This window comes from Cydia splendana, chromosome 5, assembly GCF_910591565.1.
Source record: "Cydia splendana chromosome 5, ilCydSple1.2, whole genome shotgun sequence".
NCBI lineage: Eukaryota > Metazoa > Arthropoda > Insecta > Lepidoptera > Tortricidae > Cydia > Cydia splendana.
This window is the reverse complement of record NC_085964.1, coordinates 22,055,682-22,070,272: the sequence shown is the minus strand read 5'-3', so window position 1 is coordinate 22,070,272 and position 14,591 is coordinate 22,055,682. Positions and strand designations below refer to the sequence as shown.

Below are 14,591 nucleotides of genomic sequence, written 5' to 3'. Positions count from 1 at the left end.
CAGAACTCAGTGAGCGGTTGTGCAATAATATTGTTAGTGGTTAGGATACATGCCCTAGGGACGGCATGTTCCGTGGAGTGATAGAGCTTACCTTTCGTGTCGTAGAGCCCGCGTATGTGTCCGTTGCCCGTCCATGGTTCTTGTAGGAGGGCAACGGCTGTTGGCAAACCTGCCAGACAGCGTCTCAGTTGGACCGTAGCGGCCACGCTGTGCTGGAGGTTTGCTTGGAGGACACTAGTCGGTGTCCATGTTGTCGGTGGTGGGGGCGGCATCTTGCATCTCCCCTCCCTCCTTCAACATGTCGACCAGCCCCGACTCTATCCAAGCCGACAAGTCCTCACCCTCGGATGATGTCCCGGCTGGTCCCTCACCAGTGCCAAGGAGTTCATCCTCCGAGAGTTCGGGTATCGCCGGCTTGGGTAGAGCTGGGGGGGCATCTTTCTCCCCGGAGACAGACTTACTCTGCTCGGAGGTGCCCGCGGCCTGTTCGTTGGGGACCTGTGCTCCCGTTACCCTTAGGGTTGGGTCCTGTGGGGTGGGAGGCTGGTCCAGGTATTTGCCTCCGGGACCCCTGAACCTGAGGTAGACATTGCCCACCCCACAGTTCAGGGATCTCCCCCTCTCCATGAAGGCGGGGACGAGGTCTTCGGGGATTGTGAATTCGACAAACCACCCCTGGTCTTGCCGCAGTATTTGGATAATGGACCAAGACCCGACCTTGGCCCATTCGTTCTGGTACCTTAGTCCATCAGCTGCCTGACGGACGTCTTCCCAGGACGTTGTTTATATTTGGTATTAGGAGCCCGCACTTAACTCTCCTTGCCGGATAATGCTAATAGCAATCATTCAATTCGCGCATTGCTTTATACTTCAATTATTAGGCAATTCATTAACTCTTTCAATTCCACCCCCCTTTGCGCTCTCTTCAGGGATGACTTTTCGACATAAAAACTATCCTATGTCCTTTCCCGGGACTCAAGCTATACCAAATTTCAACTAAATCGGTTCAGCGGCTTAAGCGTGATGAGGTAACAGACAGACAGACAGACACACTTTCGCCTTATAATATTAGTAAGTATGGATTTATTTTGATTTGATTAAATCAAATTCTGAATCAAATAAATGTTACAGTTTCTACATACTTGGCAAGGCCTAAATAGGTCAAAACAATCATCAGATCAACTGATACAATGATTGTCATCATTAGGTACGTTGACGGCTTGACGCTATTGTACTGCATCAATCAGTCTGTCGGCTTCTTGCGTTTATGAATTACTGTGTATGTGTGTGATACCCACTGTGATCCTGTATCACGCTTTGCTTTTTGAGGTTGCTAACCGTATATGCGCTGTAGGTACACTTTAAAAAAAAGTTGGTAGAGGACAGCAAATAGTCAAAGTGCATGATGCTTTACAACGAATAACTTAAGTATTACTTACTAGTCAAGTTTTACAATAGGAGAATACTAAGTAAATACATGCAGTACGACTTCCGTGAAATCAACTGACTTGGAAACAAACCAGTACCTAATGAAGATAAAGCCTCAGATGTTCCTTTTAATAATATCATCCTCTCTAATAATAACAACAAGTGCAAACACAAAATGCTCCAGCGAAACCACTCCCGTCGTCCCCAAATATTACAAAATGGAAAAATGCCAACGGTCCAAACTTGGCGTTGCTGCGAAGGCCAACTACAGCACTTTAACCAGCTGCCAGCGCCTTGGCATCGAAAAGAAGGCGTTGGCATTAAACTTTGTGCCACCGGAAGTGTTAAGAAAGACAGGGAAAAAGAAGAAGGATAATGAAACTGAACCTTTGGAGTATACGTGTGAGGTCCTGAAGTGTGCTGAGGTAGATGGAGGTTTATCTTTAGTCAATGACTCGAGATATGACTATTATAGCATTTACGCTAAACCCGTTCGTAAGTAACTATTTATTTATCAACCATGCTTGGTAAAAGATGTATTTTTACCATAAATTAATAGGTTAAACGGACATTGCAGTGAAAGCAACGCCTTCGGCTCTTCATGCACATGCTCTCGGTTTCATCACTAACACAAAAGCGATTTGAGCCATTATATGTTGTATCTCTTAAGTAATAGAGTCAAGTGATATTGTAAAATCATATGGTGATATGGCGTGTGGTATGGTGGCTGTCACTGAAAAATCTGCAGAGTCAGCTGGATTCTATTTTATCTTTATTTCAGTGCATATAAACTCTACATGCATCCCAGCTACCGGAATGTTCTTCCTGACGCCCACAAAACTCAACTACACGGAGGCGCGCACCGCCTGCCGAAACATGAGCGGAGTCCTAGCCGATACGGCTAGCGAGCAACGAACGGATGCCCTCGCGCAGATGTTGGCCGGCGCGGGAGTCGATGCTGCGCTTGTTGCGCTGCGGAGAAGCAATGCTAGCAACAGCTTGTTTATAGGAGCCAATGGTATGTTATTCCCTAGTAGACATACATGGCCAACTCAAGCCAATGCGAATGGGGGCGAGTAATTGTACCTAACCCAACTCAACTACACGGAAGCGAGCACCGTCTGCCGAAACATGAGCGGGGTCCTAGCCGATACGGCTAGCGAGCAAATGACGGATGCTCTCGCGCAGATGTTGGCCGGAGCGGGAGTCGATGCTGCGCTGGTTGCGCTGCGGAGAAGCAATGCTAGCAACAGCGTGTTTATAGGAGCCAATGGTATGTTATTCCCTAGTAAACATACATAGCCAACTCTGCGAATGGGCCGAGTAAGTGTCCCTAACCCCCACCAAACTCGACTATACACATAATTGTATGAAGGTGACATTTGTCACCGTACCGTACCCAAGCGGACGGGTAGACTTAATGTCTATTGACATTCTCTACTAGTCAACCCTCGTGCCAAATGTAATAAATGACCAACCGATCCTATTTTAACAGGTGACTCGCTAGACTGCACGACCTACCGAGCCTGGGCGCCCGGGCACCCGCGGCGGCGACACGACAGGTTCAACTGCGTCGTAGTCACTCGCCAGAAGACCTGGAGGTCAACATCCTGCAAGGACAAGTACCAGGCGCTTTGTGAACTGAACCCTGGAGGACCTTATAAGCGAGGCTCCTTATTCTCCTCGCTGGGGCCTCCTAACAGTGAGTGTCTTTAGCAGTCTGGTTTCTTAAGTCAATGTTGTTGCATTGCAGTATCTTAGCCATTGACATAGATATCTAGGGACTGGCTTTACGGGCAATAATAATGAAGCATGACAGGGGCCAGTAAAGTGGTGTGAAAACGCTACAACGCGATTGGTTGACGAGTTCGCATCACGCGCGCTATTGGTCGCAACTAGTAGCGTTAGACTGCACGATTGGCTGGAGTTCGTGATTAACACCGCTGAACTAGTACCATTTTTAGTGCCCCATTAGCCCGTCCTTAGATATTATACGTCAATGATCTTAGCAATTTCCTTATAATAATCAATGCTGTTGCATTCGAGTATGAGCGAAAGAGGAGCGAAATGACACCGTTTAGATATCATCCTGATGTCACTGTACGTTCGAATTATCTTCTGTACTCTTTTACAGATATTTTTTTTCAGGTACTGTAACACCTGCACAAAACGAAGATTGAAAATCGGCTAACATAATAAAGGCCCACTAAAACTTTACGAAAAATGTTTTTTTATTTCTAGTCTAAGAGGAATCAAATAAAAATTCATGGATGATCGACCACTTTATGAGTTATCGCCCGGGATGCGACGATATGATGTCATCGCCCAAATGTACAGCTAAAGGCGTATCCAGATTACATATTAACTCACATTTATAGACGGGTCTAACGCGAATTTTATTCAATTACCTTGATTGAACTCCTTCCTCCGTCCTTGGTGAACAGGGCACATGACTTATGCGACCCTGAGCACCTGGACGGTGAACTAGCCCATGTCCAAGCTGTGTTGGAGAAGAATGGATACCGTGGGAGGATGAAACGTAAGCCGAAAAGAACGGAAAGACATCCAGAGGTCAACAGACAACCAGCGTTTCTACCATATGTGAAAGGGATAACGGACAAAATTGGAGCAGTACTTAAGAAATTCTCCATCAAGTCTGTATGCAAGCCGTTATTCAAAGTAGCAGATCTGCTGCGCAGTCCAAAAGATGTCATTCCCTACCAAAATCCGGACGTTTACAAAATAGACTGTAGCTGCGGAAGTGTGTACATTGGACAAACTAAACGGAGCGTGCAAGAAAGGTTGAAAGAGCACATAGCGGCAGTTAAAAATATCCAATTACACATATCCGCAATCGCCGAACATCTTCTTACATCTGGCACAAATCACTGGATTGAGTTACATAGACCAAAAGTTGTCTCCACTGAACGCCATTATTATCCTCGAGTTGTGCGAGAAGCAATTGAAATCAAGAAACACCCCAGGAATTTTAATAGGGAGGATGGATTCAACTTATCGCCAACTTGGGAACCAGTGATACAGAAGTTAAAGCCAAAGGATCTATCTTCGGACGTGTGCGTGGATATTGTGAGTGTTGCGTGTCGGACTATTGACAATAATTAACATTATGTGTAGTGGGTGGTTTGAAAATGTGATGTCTACCCCAAACTTTTCCATATACTTTTCGTCGGGTAGTTCCACAAATCTCTGTTTTGACATTTTGCTGGGACATCAGTCAGCCGCGACCACGACCAGTGAAACCTGTGTCGAAACGTCGGTAAATCAAGGTAATTGAATAAAATTCGCGTTAGACCCGTCTATAAATGTGAGTTAATATGTGTTCAAAACGCGAAAGTTTAAAATATTGTATCCAGATTAGTCAATTTTTCGCCATTCTGATTCAATTGCCCGATCGAATCAGGAGGTGCGGACGCAAACACCAATTTGGCTCGCCGAATTCAACCGCCGATAATGACCGATATTACCGATAAAATGAGGTGCGGAAGCAAGAATACCAATTTGTGAGGCCAGTTTTTTCGTTCTGGGGCATTTTTTCAATTTAGAGGGCTCTTAATGCTTCGAAGCTAGAGTCAGACCGTGAAAAGTCTGCATCGATTTTGATAGCCCTCGCAGTGTAAGTGACATTTTAAACGTCAATCTTCTATGAAATTAAGATGTACACTTGCACTGCGTGGGTTATTTTGATAACATCGCTATCGCTGCAGACTTTTCTTGGTGTAACTCTAAACGAGGGCAAATTAATAATATGCGTGGCAACACTGACCACTTTTTTTTTTACCATCATTGGGCCTCTACATATAGTTGGTCAAGCAGATCTTGGCAGTAGAAAAAGGCGGCAAGTTTTAAAAATGTAGGCGTGAAGGGATATCGTCCCATAGAAAATTTGAATTTCGCGCCTTTTTCTACTGACAAGATTTGCTTGACCATCTTATACTTTGGCGATATATTGGCCCAACGGCCCAACTTGTCGGAACCGATGTTGTTCATTAAACGTGACCTACACGATTTGGACTTTTCGTTTCTTATTTTATATAGACGGACATTCGCGTGCGCTAGTGAGGGACAGAAGATACGCAATGCGACGAAATTAAAATCACGTTCTAAGATTCCTGACAACATACCAAACATAACCTACTTACGTAATTTGGTCCGATTAGTTGTTACCTACCATAAAGCATGCTCTTTGTTTTATTCCCCACCTCGGAGTAATTAACAATGGAGCCGCCATTAACAGGCGTTCCCCTCTGTCGAAAATAGGCGGCCAATGGTCAACCACATGTCAAGATATGTATGGACTGACGTTTATCTGAAGCCCCCTCCAGACTATGCGCGTGAATCGCGGCGCGAAGCCGCGAACGCGAGTGTGGAGTCGATTTCGCTGTCTGCGAAAATCGACGCCACACTCGCGTTCGCGGCTTCGCGCCGCGATTCGCGCACGAGTGAGGAGGGGGCTTGACATGACGTACCTACCTATACATTTGATGTGCCACTCCCCCGCAAAAAACGGTAGACTATTTTGTACCGAAAATTTTAGACATGGCGTCTCCGTTGGTTATATCCTCTAAGCCCACCACTCATGACTGATCCAGTTAAATTCTTCATTCATGGGTACACATGATTCTGTAAAAAGGTTTGAATAGGCCAGTCAATGTCCTTACTGGCCAGCTACCGCCGTAATTCGAAAACCGTCACTAATCTAGACGTTACCCATTTCAAAATAGTGTCATCTGTATTGGCAATGTCATTATATTTCACAAACTTTATTGGATATTAATTATTATTAGTTTACAATTGTACTTGTAATTAGTTTGTAGCCATAATGGGCTGTTTATCTTCAAAGTCTGAGAATGAGGTATGTTTCGTTATATTTAGGTGATATCTTTTTGTTTGTGCTCTGTGACATAGGTATTTTGCCACGATCAGCTGCTATATGGGTATATTTTGGATGATAAATCATGTTCCTTGATCGATGTATTATGGTGTTATTGATGTTGGTCAGTTTTTATAGAACCTCAGGGTACCAGACACACGTTTATCACTATCAGAGTTGAAATACCAGAAGATCCAACTTTCTCAAGGCAGTTATCTACAATGGCATGGGTCTAGGACCTATAGGTACAGTACAGTCAGCAGTGAAAGTAGCGGATCAGATGATGCGCCAAATGTATTTACCATTCTCTAATAGCTCAACATAGAGGGACATATATGTCTCTATATGTAGAGCAAATTAGACTATAGCAAATATTGTTACACTAAAAATGTAGTAATCTATCTCTATCTCAGGTTGTTTGGCGCGTTGTTTCATCTTTACTATTGATGCCGAGTTGCTGAGTAAAGAAGAGACACCTTCCACATAGATTTTCGTACATTGACCCGAGTGTTGCTATCTCTATTGCACGCGCATAATTATTTTCTGTCAAGCTCGCACAGTGACGAGGCACGTCTACACAGGCAGTTTTGTGCGCGAGGAAATTGCCTCGCGCGTATGCTCGCTCTGTGTGGACACGGCTATTATGACAACCGGCATCACTACAAATTTTTATATTAAGTAAGTACAAGGAAAAAAAATCCGATTCTGACAAGACTCAAACTTGCATCGCAAACCGAAAAAGAATAGGTAGGTCCGAAAGGTCGCAAAGGAAGCGGTGAATTTTTCCTTTGATATAAAAATATGTAATACCCACTAACTTATAGGATGAAGGCGTATACGATATGACGCCCATCAGAAACCTCCCAGTCATCTTCGTGAACGGCGTCCCAGGCGCCGGGAACCAGACGGTGGCGCAGACCATCTCCAACATCACTGGCTACACCATGATCAGGCCTGGCGAGCTGGTGCGCACCGAGGCCGAGAAGGACACGGCCCGGGGCCGGCTGATAGCTGACCGGCTGAATGCGCAGGATGAGGTTCCCGAGGTATCTAACCATCTCCAACATCACCGGCTACACCATGATCAGGCTTAACGAGCTGGTGAGCGCCGAGACCGAGAAGGACACGGCCCGGGGCCGGCTGATAGCTGACCGGCTGAATGCGCAGGACGAGGTTCCCGAGGTATCTAACCATCTCCAACACCACCTGCTACACCATGATCAGGCTTAACGAGCTGGTGCGCGCCGAGGCCGAGAAGGATACGGCCCGGGGCCGGCTGAATGCGCAGGACAAGATTCCCGAGGTATCTAAACCATCTACAACATCACTGGCTGCACCATGATCAGGCTTGGCGAGCTGGTGCGCGCCGAGGCCGAGAAGGACACGGCCCGGGGCCGTGTACGTGTACGGCTGTAAGCTTAAATGTACGATATTCCCGAGGTATCTAGAATCCCTTGTTTTGAATCCCATATGAATGAATTTATCTACATTAATCTCTCTTTTAGTGCCTCTTCAACTAGTGCAAAGGTCGGCTTTCAGTCTGCTTCGCATGTTTCTCTCCGTCTTTTGCAAGGTTGAAAAACTCATCGGCATATCCGGTTCTGGTCAATTTTTTTGTTATTTGATAGTCGTTTGCTGACTGGACATACGCCCGTATGCCCACGCCCATGGATATACGCAACATCGAACTTTGCTATAAGTAGGTATCATAATAATATACTCCAAACGACCCAAACGTAGGTAAATATTGTAAATCAAAAGCAACTTGATGGTATGTCCACAGCAACTGACGGTGGACCTGATCAAGGAAGAAATGCTCCAGCAGCAGGACTGCAAGGGCTTCATCCTGGTGGGCTTCCCCAAGAGCTCCCGCATGTCTAGCATGTTCCACCGCCAGGTCAAGTGGCCGGAGAAGATCGTCGCGCTGGAAGTTGATAATGAGGTATTCCACCATTTTATTTCACTTTTGTTGGACTGTGGATAAGGTTGTAACTTCAAATACCTCCTGACCGTCAGCAATGGCTAGTGCTGGTCAAGACTCGAGGCCTCGGAACTTAAAAGACTCGGAAGTTTTTTAAGCGTAGAGAGAGTCACGTAAAAACGAGTCGAGTTCTTCAAATATAGACTCAAAAATCTCAAGCTCCTACCAACACACAACACTTAAGTACCTACCTACTGCTCGCCGTCAGCAATGGCTAGCTTAAATCTTCAGGGAAAATTACATATGACGAACGAAACGTAGTTTGAGCAATCTCATGTTTCACGTGCACTTCTTTATATGTTTTGAATACTTGTAGAATTGTAGTTAAACTTATTACAATTTAAAGTGTGGAAGTGCCATGCGACATTAGACGGATGTGCGTTTTATCTTGTCGTTTCCCCAGATGAATAAAGATTTTTTTTTGCCTTGATTGACAGGTGGCAGCGACGCGGCTTCAGGCCAAACTGTCGGAACTAGGCAGACCAGAGTCGGACATAAATTCCGCGAGGCAGATCGTCAGAGAAGCGGCACACAAAGTCAAGAGCGTGCACAAACGGCTGGGAGGACATATTGTCACGGTAAGTGGGTGTGTGGGGTTCTGTCGGAACTGGGCAGACCAGAGTCGAACATAAGCTCCGCGAGGCAGATCCTCAGAGAAGCGGCGCACAAAGTCAAGAGCGTGCACAAACGGCTGGGAGTACATATTGGCACTGTAAGTGGGTGTGTGGGTGTTCTGTCGGAACTGGGCAGACCAGAGTCGGACATAAATTCCGCGAGGCAGATCATTAGGAAAGCGGCGTATAAAATCAAGAGCGTGCATAAACGGCTGGGAGGACATTACTCATATATTTGACCGACCGGTCTGGCCTAGTGGGTAGTGACCCTGCCTATGAAGCCGATGGTCCTGGGTTCGAATCCCAGTAAGGGCATTTATTTGTGTGATGACACTGATGACACAGGTATTTGTTCCTGAGTCATGGTTTGGTTGGTTTTCTATGTATTTAAGTATTTATATATTATATATATCGTTGTTTGAGTACCCTCAACACGAGCCTTCTTGAGCTTACTAGGGGACTTGGTCAATCTGTGTAAGAATGTCCTATAATATTTATTTATTATTTATATTGTCACGGTAAGACGCCACCTCTACCACCACAGTAAAGATACGGTTGTGCAAAACTTCAAGTTGAGCGTTTTCCAAAAAAAATGTACATTTCATTCATGTCTTCAAAATATTGACTTCTTGGGCTCATTTTACTCAGAATCATTTGTACATTCACGCCTCATACATGAAAAAATGGTATCGTCAAGGGTCGTCCCATTCGTTTTTCGTCAAGTTCTTAAATTAGTCCTATTCTGCTTTCGTCACTCATTCTACATTGAAAGCCACCGACGATTGTGACGAATGTAGAATGAGTGACGAAAGCAGAATAGGACTAATTTAAGAACTTGACGAAAAACTAATTGGACGACCCAAGACGATACCGAAAAAATGTATTACAAAATTTTGTTGAAAAAATATTTTTCCAGTGCGTGACACGTTCATACAAATAAAAAAACTTTTCATACAAAAATGTGACGATCTGGAAAGGAAATCTTGGGACACATTTTTTCATGTATGAGGCTAATTCCGTCTTAAATGCTATTCCGTCCACTAGCGTTTTTCTCGAACAACGAACAAAATTGATAATTTCATCGACAAAGCAGAAAAGCAGCGATTTCTTTTAATTTCAGCAATCAAAAGCAAATGTTTTTTTTTCTACGATTGAATATCAAAGAAATATATGCTCGTGGATGGAATAGCCACTACAATGACGGAATTATAGTAGTATTTTAAGATTCTAGTGGCATTTTCTGCTCTCAAATGTTCCAGCTGGATAGCTCTAGTAACCCGAAAGCGCTGGCGTCTACTCTAGAAGAGATCCTGTCGGACATGCTGGAGACCCCCACCAAAGAGGAGCGGGACGGGGAGGAAAGCGAAGGGCAACAGGAAAGCCAGGGGACACAGGAAAGCCAGGGGAGACAGGAAAACCAGGGGAGACAGGAAGAGACCCGCGCTGAGGTCACGACCAGTTAGGGTATCGGGATTGTGATCTTTATAAAATAATTTATTGTACGAGTTTTTCAATGAGGTGTTTTATTGCGTTTTTTAATTACACATCCTTGACAACTTGGCGGTGCTCACAAATATCTGACAAGATATTTTTGAGCAACTGGGTCGGTCCTATTTATCTGATGGCAACTGTAGGTACCTACATACTCGTACTTTTAGTGTGGTAAGTATATTATACAAGATTTCATAGATCCACCCAAAGAGATCATAGTATAATTATGGTCAACCCGCCATGACATCAGAATGGCCGATGGAACTTTTTTGGAATAAGCTCATTTTAAGAAGAGGTATGTATATAAATATTCTGTTGTAATTGACTTAGTTCCGAAGTTCATCAAAAGAGAAAATACGTTGGGAGTCGTTTTGACCAGTTGAGGTTTTATTCAGGAATAGAAAACTTTTTCTGTCTGTTTAACTAGTAGATATGTATCTAAAGCATTAGGAGAGGGGCATCTTGAATTAATTATGGTAAGACAGTGGCTCCGATGTTCTTAGATGAATGAGTCTAGGATCTCCGACAGTTCGTGGAACATCGTGTCTGCATCATTCTCGGCATTTATCTGTTAATAGACAAACAAAAGTGTTACTTACTTATAAGTTGTCGAAATATAAATTGCACCGATTGGTCATAAAACTTAATGTTTACGAAAATTACGAATACAAAAGGACAAAAGAGGTGGAAAGTGCAAGTTTGGAAGTTGGCATCATGGGCAGGACATCAATAAACTTGATCACGCGCTTGTGAAGGGCAAACCGCCCAGAAATAGGAGCCCCGCGAAGCGGGGCTCCGTCTAGTTACGTCTAGTTACATAGACAGCCGGTTCCGTATGGACATTTTGACCCCTGCACTTTCCAGCGTTTGAACATTTTTTCACGTTGACTGCCCACTCCCGGAATGGAGATAGATGGCAGGTCAATGTATGAAATTCTTCGTGCTTAGCGTAGGTACTTACTTTAACAGCAATACTATTAACTGACCATTAACCTTTTCGCCGCCATTAACTTGATATAAAGTCAGTACATTTCGTGCCCCACACACCACGATTTTTGACATGGCGTTGATGACACTTTTACGGCTAATAGCCGGGTCCACACATAACGAGCCGCCTCGAGAGGAAATTGGCGCGCAAGGCAGCTCGGTCGGTGGAGACGTGCCTCGCCCGAGGCAATGCGGTCGAAGGCACGTCTACACAGACCGAGCTGCTTCGCGGGGCAATTTCCTACCGAGGCGACTCGTTCTGTGTGGACCCAGCTATGACGTGGCGGCGAAAAGGTTAATGGATCTCGTTTTAACAAGGAGAACGAATGTTCAATTTACAGTAGGTATCGATACTACAGAGTTCTGCACTTACTCTAAACGCTTTTTCACAATACGCAGCTAACAGCAGTTCGTCGACTTCAAACGTTGCCTTCACCCTCTGTTTAATTGCTTGCTCGTTTGCGGAGGGATCTCGTGCCATGAGCCGCTTCGTCAAGGTGTCTGATGATGCTTCTAGGTAGAAGATTACCTAGATGGGTCATATTAGGTTAAGGTCCTAAATTTGTTTGTAACATTGGTGTAACAGAATCCAACCCAACACCGTATTGATAAAGTATATAGGTAAGTATAGTACAAAGGTGGTGAGCTTGCCTGGTAGGTAAGTAGGTATGCTTAGGTAAGTCATAAGTTGTGTCTCACAAGCAGACATTAGGTAGGTAATTATAATTAATATTAAATGTATTAAGAACGGGTCACTCACGTATTTTAAGTCGAAAAACGCTAAATAAATAATTTAAGTAAATTAGGTAATTTATTATGTTCTATTTTCAGGGGGCTGTCCATAAATTACGTGAAAATCATGCTTCGAATCACCCCGTTTCCTCCTACGTCATGCTACCATCATCCGATGTCCAGACTCCCCCCCCCCCCCCTAATTTGAAATGACGTAATAAATTTATGAATAGCCCCCAGGAACAAATGGGATAATTTTTATTTTTCTGTGTGTCAATGACATAGGAGATACCTTAAATGGATAATTAGTTCGGTTTGCTCAATCTTTTTAAGTTTTTATTGAAGCGGATTGGACTCGTGACTGATTGACTGACTTTGTGAGCTTGTATTTGAGATAGGTAAGTAACCAAGGCGAGATAACGACTCCATAGAGCGACTGGTCGTACAAGGAAGAGTGGAGGGAACCAGATCGCGCAGCAAATCACCTATGCGCTGGACTGACCAAATAAACTCCGCAGTTGGAAACCGCGTATCTGATTGTGCCAGACAGTCTGCCAACAGGGAGAGATGGCGGGAGATCGTGCGAAGAGCTGTGTGCTGTGTCCGTCTCTACTACTGATGCGGACGTCTCAACATGACCACGACCGCTCTGTCAAGAGCGATACGACAGAGAAGAAGAAGAAGTAACCAAAAGAGTCCATGACATGATAAAGTAATTACCGTGCAGGGTTTAATTCTTGTCTCAAACATGACGGCTTGACTCTTCTCTTTCGGGAACCCGTCAAGGAGGAAGCCCGTGGCCGTTGGAGCCCTGACGTTTTGGTAGATGGCGTCTTTCAACAGATCGATGATCACATCACTTGGAGCTGTGTCATCTAAAAGGAAGTTACGTTTTAAGAGATGCGTAAAGTCGGGAAATTAGAAGCAAAGAGAATTTAGTATATATTTTTTCTACATAGCCAACTTTAACCCTTTAAAAAAGGGTTTGATTGGAGTCTACCTTTGCAAATATAGTCTAGTTTCCATGTCTTTTTTTAAATTACAATTTTGCGGAGGCCCTCTTAATATCACATGTGCTACAACTACAAATAAGCTGAATAAGCCACTCACTTCGCTCCAGAATCTTAGACAGGCACTTTCCTCGCACCGACCCTGTCTTCACCTCCTCACGAACTAACGCATCCGGCGACAAAAGTGTGAGTCCATATTTGCTTATGATTTTGTCAACCTGAGTGCCCTTGCCCGAACCTGGGCCGCCGAGCACCCATACTATTGGTATGCCTTCCAAGGAAATTCTTTTAAACGCTTTGCATTTCAAAGATCTGCATTGTAAGGGGCAAGGAGGCAGTTTCTCAATTGCATCTTCTTCGCACGGCCAGCATAGGTCTTTGTCATTCATTTTTTTAATTTTGTTACAAATTGTTTCAATGCATTGTTTGTATCATCGAATAGCAAATAATATGGTTTGTGTTGTATAAAGTGATTATTATTTATTTATTAATTTATTAATTGTACAAAATGATTTAGATTTTGCGATTTGAGACGTAAATTATGTCACGGCATGACAAGATGTTGACAAAAGTTTAGTTAGACATTGTTTATGTTAATCTATGGTGTATTGTTAGTGTATTGTAAAATGTGAATAGGTAGAGTCTAGAGCAAAGAATATAATACTCACTAGGAGAAGAACGATAACTCCATACAAAAAAATGTCCCTTTCAAAAGTTCGTTTATACTACTAGCGCTCTGGTGGGATACCATTGTAATTAGAATTGACAACCCGTTTAGCGTAGCGGGTATTGGCAGTAATCCAGTTCAGGAAGCTAATGGTCCTGGGTTCGAATCCCAGAGAGGGAATTTCTTTTTGTATTTTTTTATTTTTTGTTGGGGTCAGGTTTTTAAGAGCCCATCAACGTGCACACTAGCGCCACTGCTGAATACAATAAACTAGTTTTTATGTTATTGGATTCGTCAATCTACCCGTCCAAAGTTAAAACGGCCGTTTTTGTTTTGAGCTCATAGATCGACGAATCCAGCAACATAAAATCTAGTTTGATGTATTCAAAAGGTACCTAAATACACAATACAGTCCGTAGCGGCCCCTTTTTTAAATACATGTCGTTAAATTTAAATAATCACGATTATTTAGCAGTGGCGCTAGTGTGCACGTTGTTGGGCTCTTAAATTAGCATTTCACAAATAAGTAAAAAAATACGTTAAAAGATAATGATTAGGTACTATATTCAGAAATTCGTGAAATATAAAAGGTAACAAAAAGTTACGTATTATTAAGATATAAATATTTTCATAATACATATGAATACATACACTGATATGGCAAATGGTTACAAGTTGTTATTACATCTATCCGGTTATCGGACATTTTCTGCTTCACAGCTCCGCGCAGCGTTCTTGGTCACCGGGAAACTAGTTTGGATATGCGGCAGATACGTGCCCTTCTGAGCTT

At 43.7% G+C, this 14,591-nt stretch overlaps 3 protein-coding genes across 3 annotated transcripts; 2 read left to right on the top strand and 1 right to left on the bottom strand.

Annotated features, from left to right (window-relative positions):
• The first annotated feature begins 1,222 nt into the window (after window positions 1-1,222).
• LOC134791151 (uncharacterized) lies at window positions 1,223-3,145 on the top strand. Its single transcript, XM_063762169.1, has 3 exons — window positions 1,223-1,923; window positions 2,210-2,446; window positions 2,924-3,145. The coding sequence occupies exons 1-3, from the start codon at window positions 1,530-1,532 to the stop codon at window positions 3,142-3,144; spliced, it is 852 nt and encodes a 283-aa protein (XP_063618239.1). The 5' UTR covers window positions 1,223-1,529; the 3' UTR covers window position 3,145.
• A 2,996-nt stretch (window positions 3,146-6,141) lies between these two features.
• On the top strand, window positions 6,142-10,428 carry LOC134790985 (adenylate kinase isoenzyme 1-like). Its single transcript, XM_063762026.1, has 5 exons — window positions 6,142-6,301; window positions 7,144-7,365; window positions 8,103-8,261; window positions 8,738-8,878; window positions 10,174-10,428. Exons 1-5 carry the CDS (start codon window positions 6,269-6,271, stop codon window positions 10,375-10,377), a joined length of 759 nt encoding a protein of 252 aa, XP_063618096.1. The 5' UTR covers window positions 6,142-6,268; the 3' UTR covers window positions 10,378-10,428.
• A 343-nt stretch (window positions 10,429-10,771) lies between these two features.
• On the bottom strand, window positions 10,772-13,694 carry LOC134791150 (adenylate kinase isoenzyme 1-like). The gene is made up of 4 exons (XM_063762168.1): window positions 13,235-13,694; window positions 12,845-12,999; window positions 11,766-11,921; window positions 10,772-10,973 (listed from the first exon to the last, which is right to left on the bottom strand). The coding sequence occupies exons 1-4, from the start codon at window positions 13,521-13,523 to the stop codon at window positions 10,905-10,907; spliced, it is 669 nt and encodes a 222-aa protein (XP_063618238.1). The 5' UTR covers window positions 13,524-13,694; the 3' UTR covers window positions 10,772-10,904.
• Window positions 13,695-14,591: the final 897 nt, after the last annotated feature.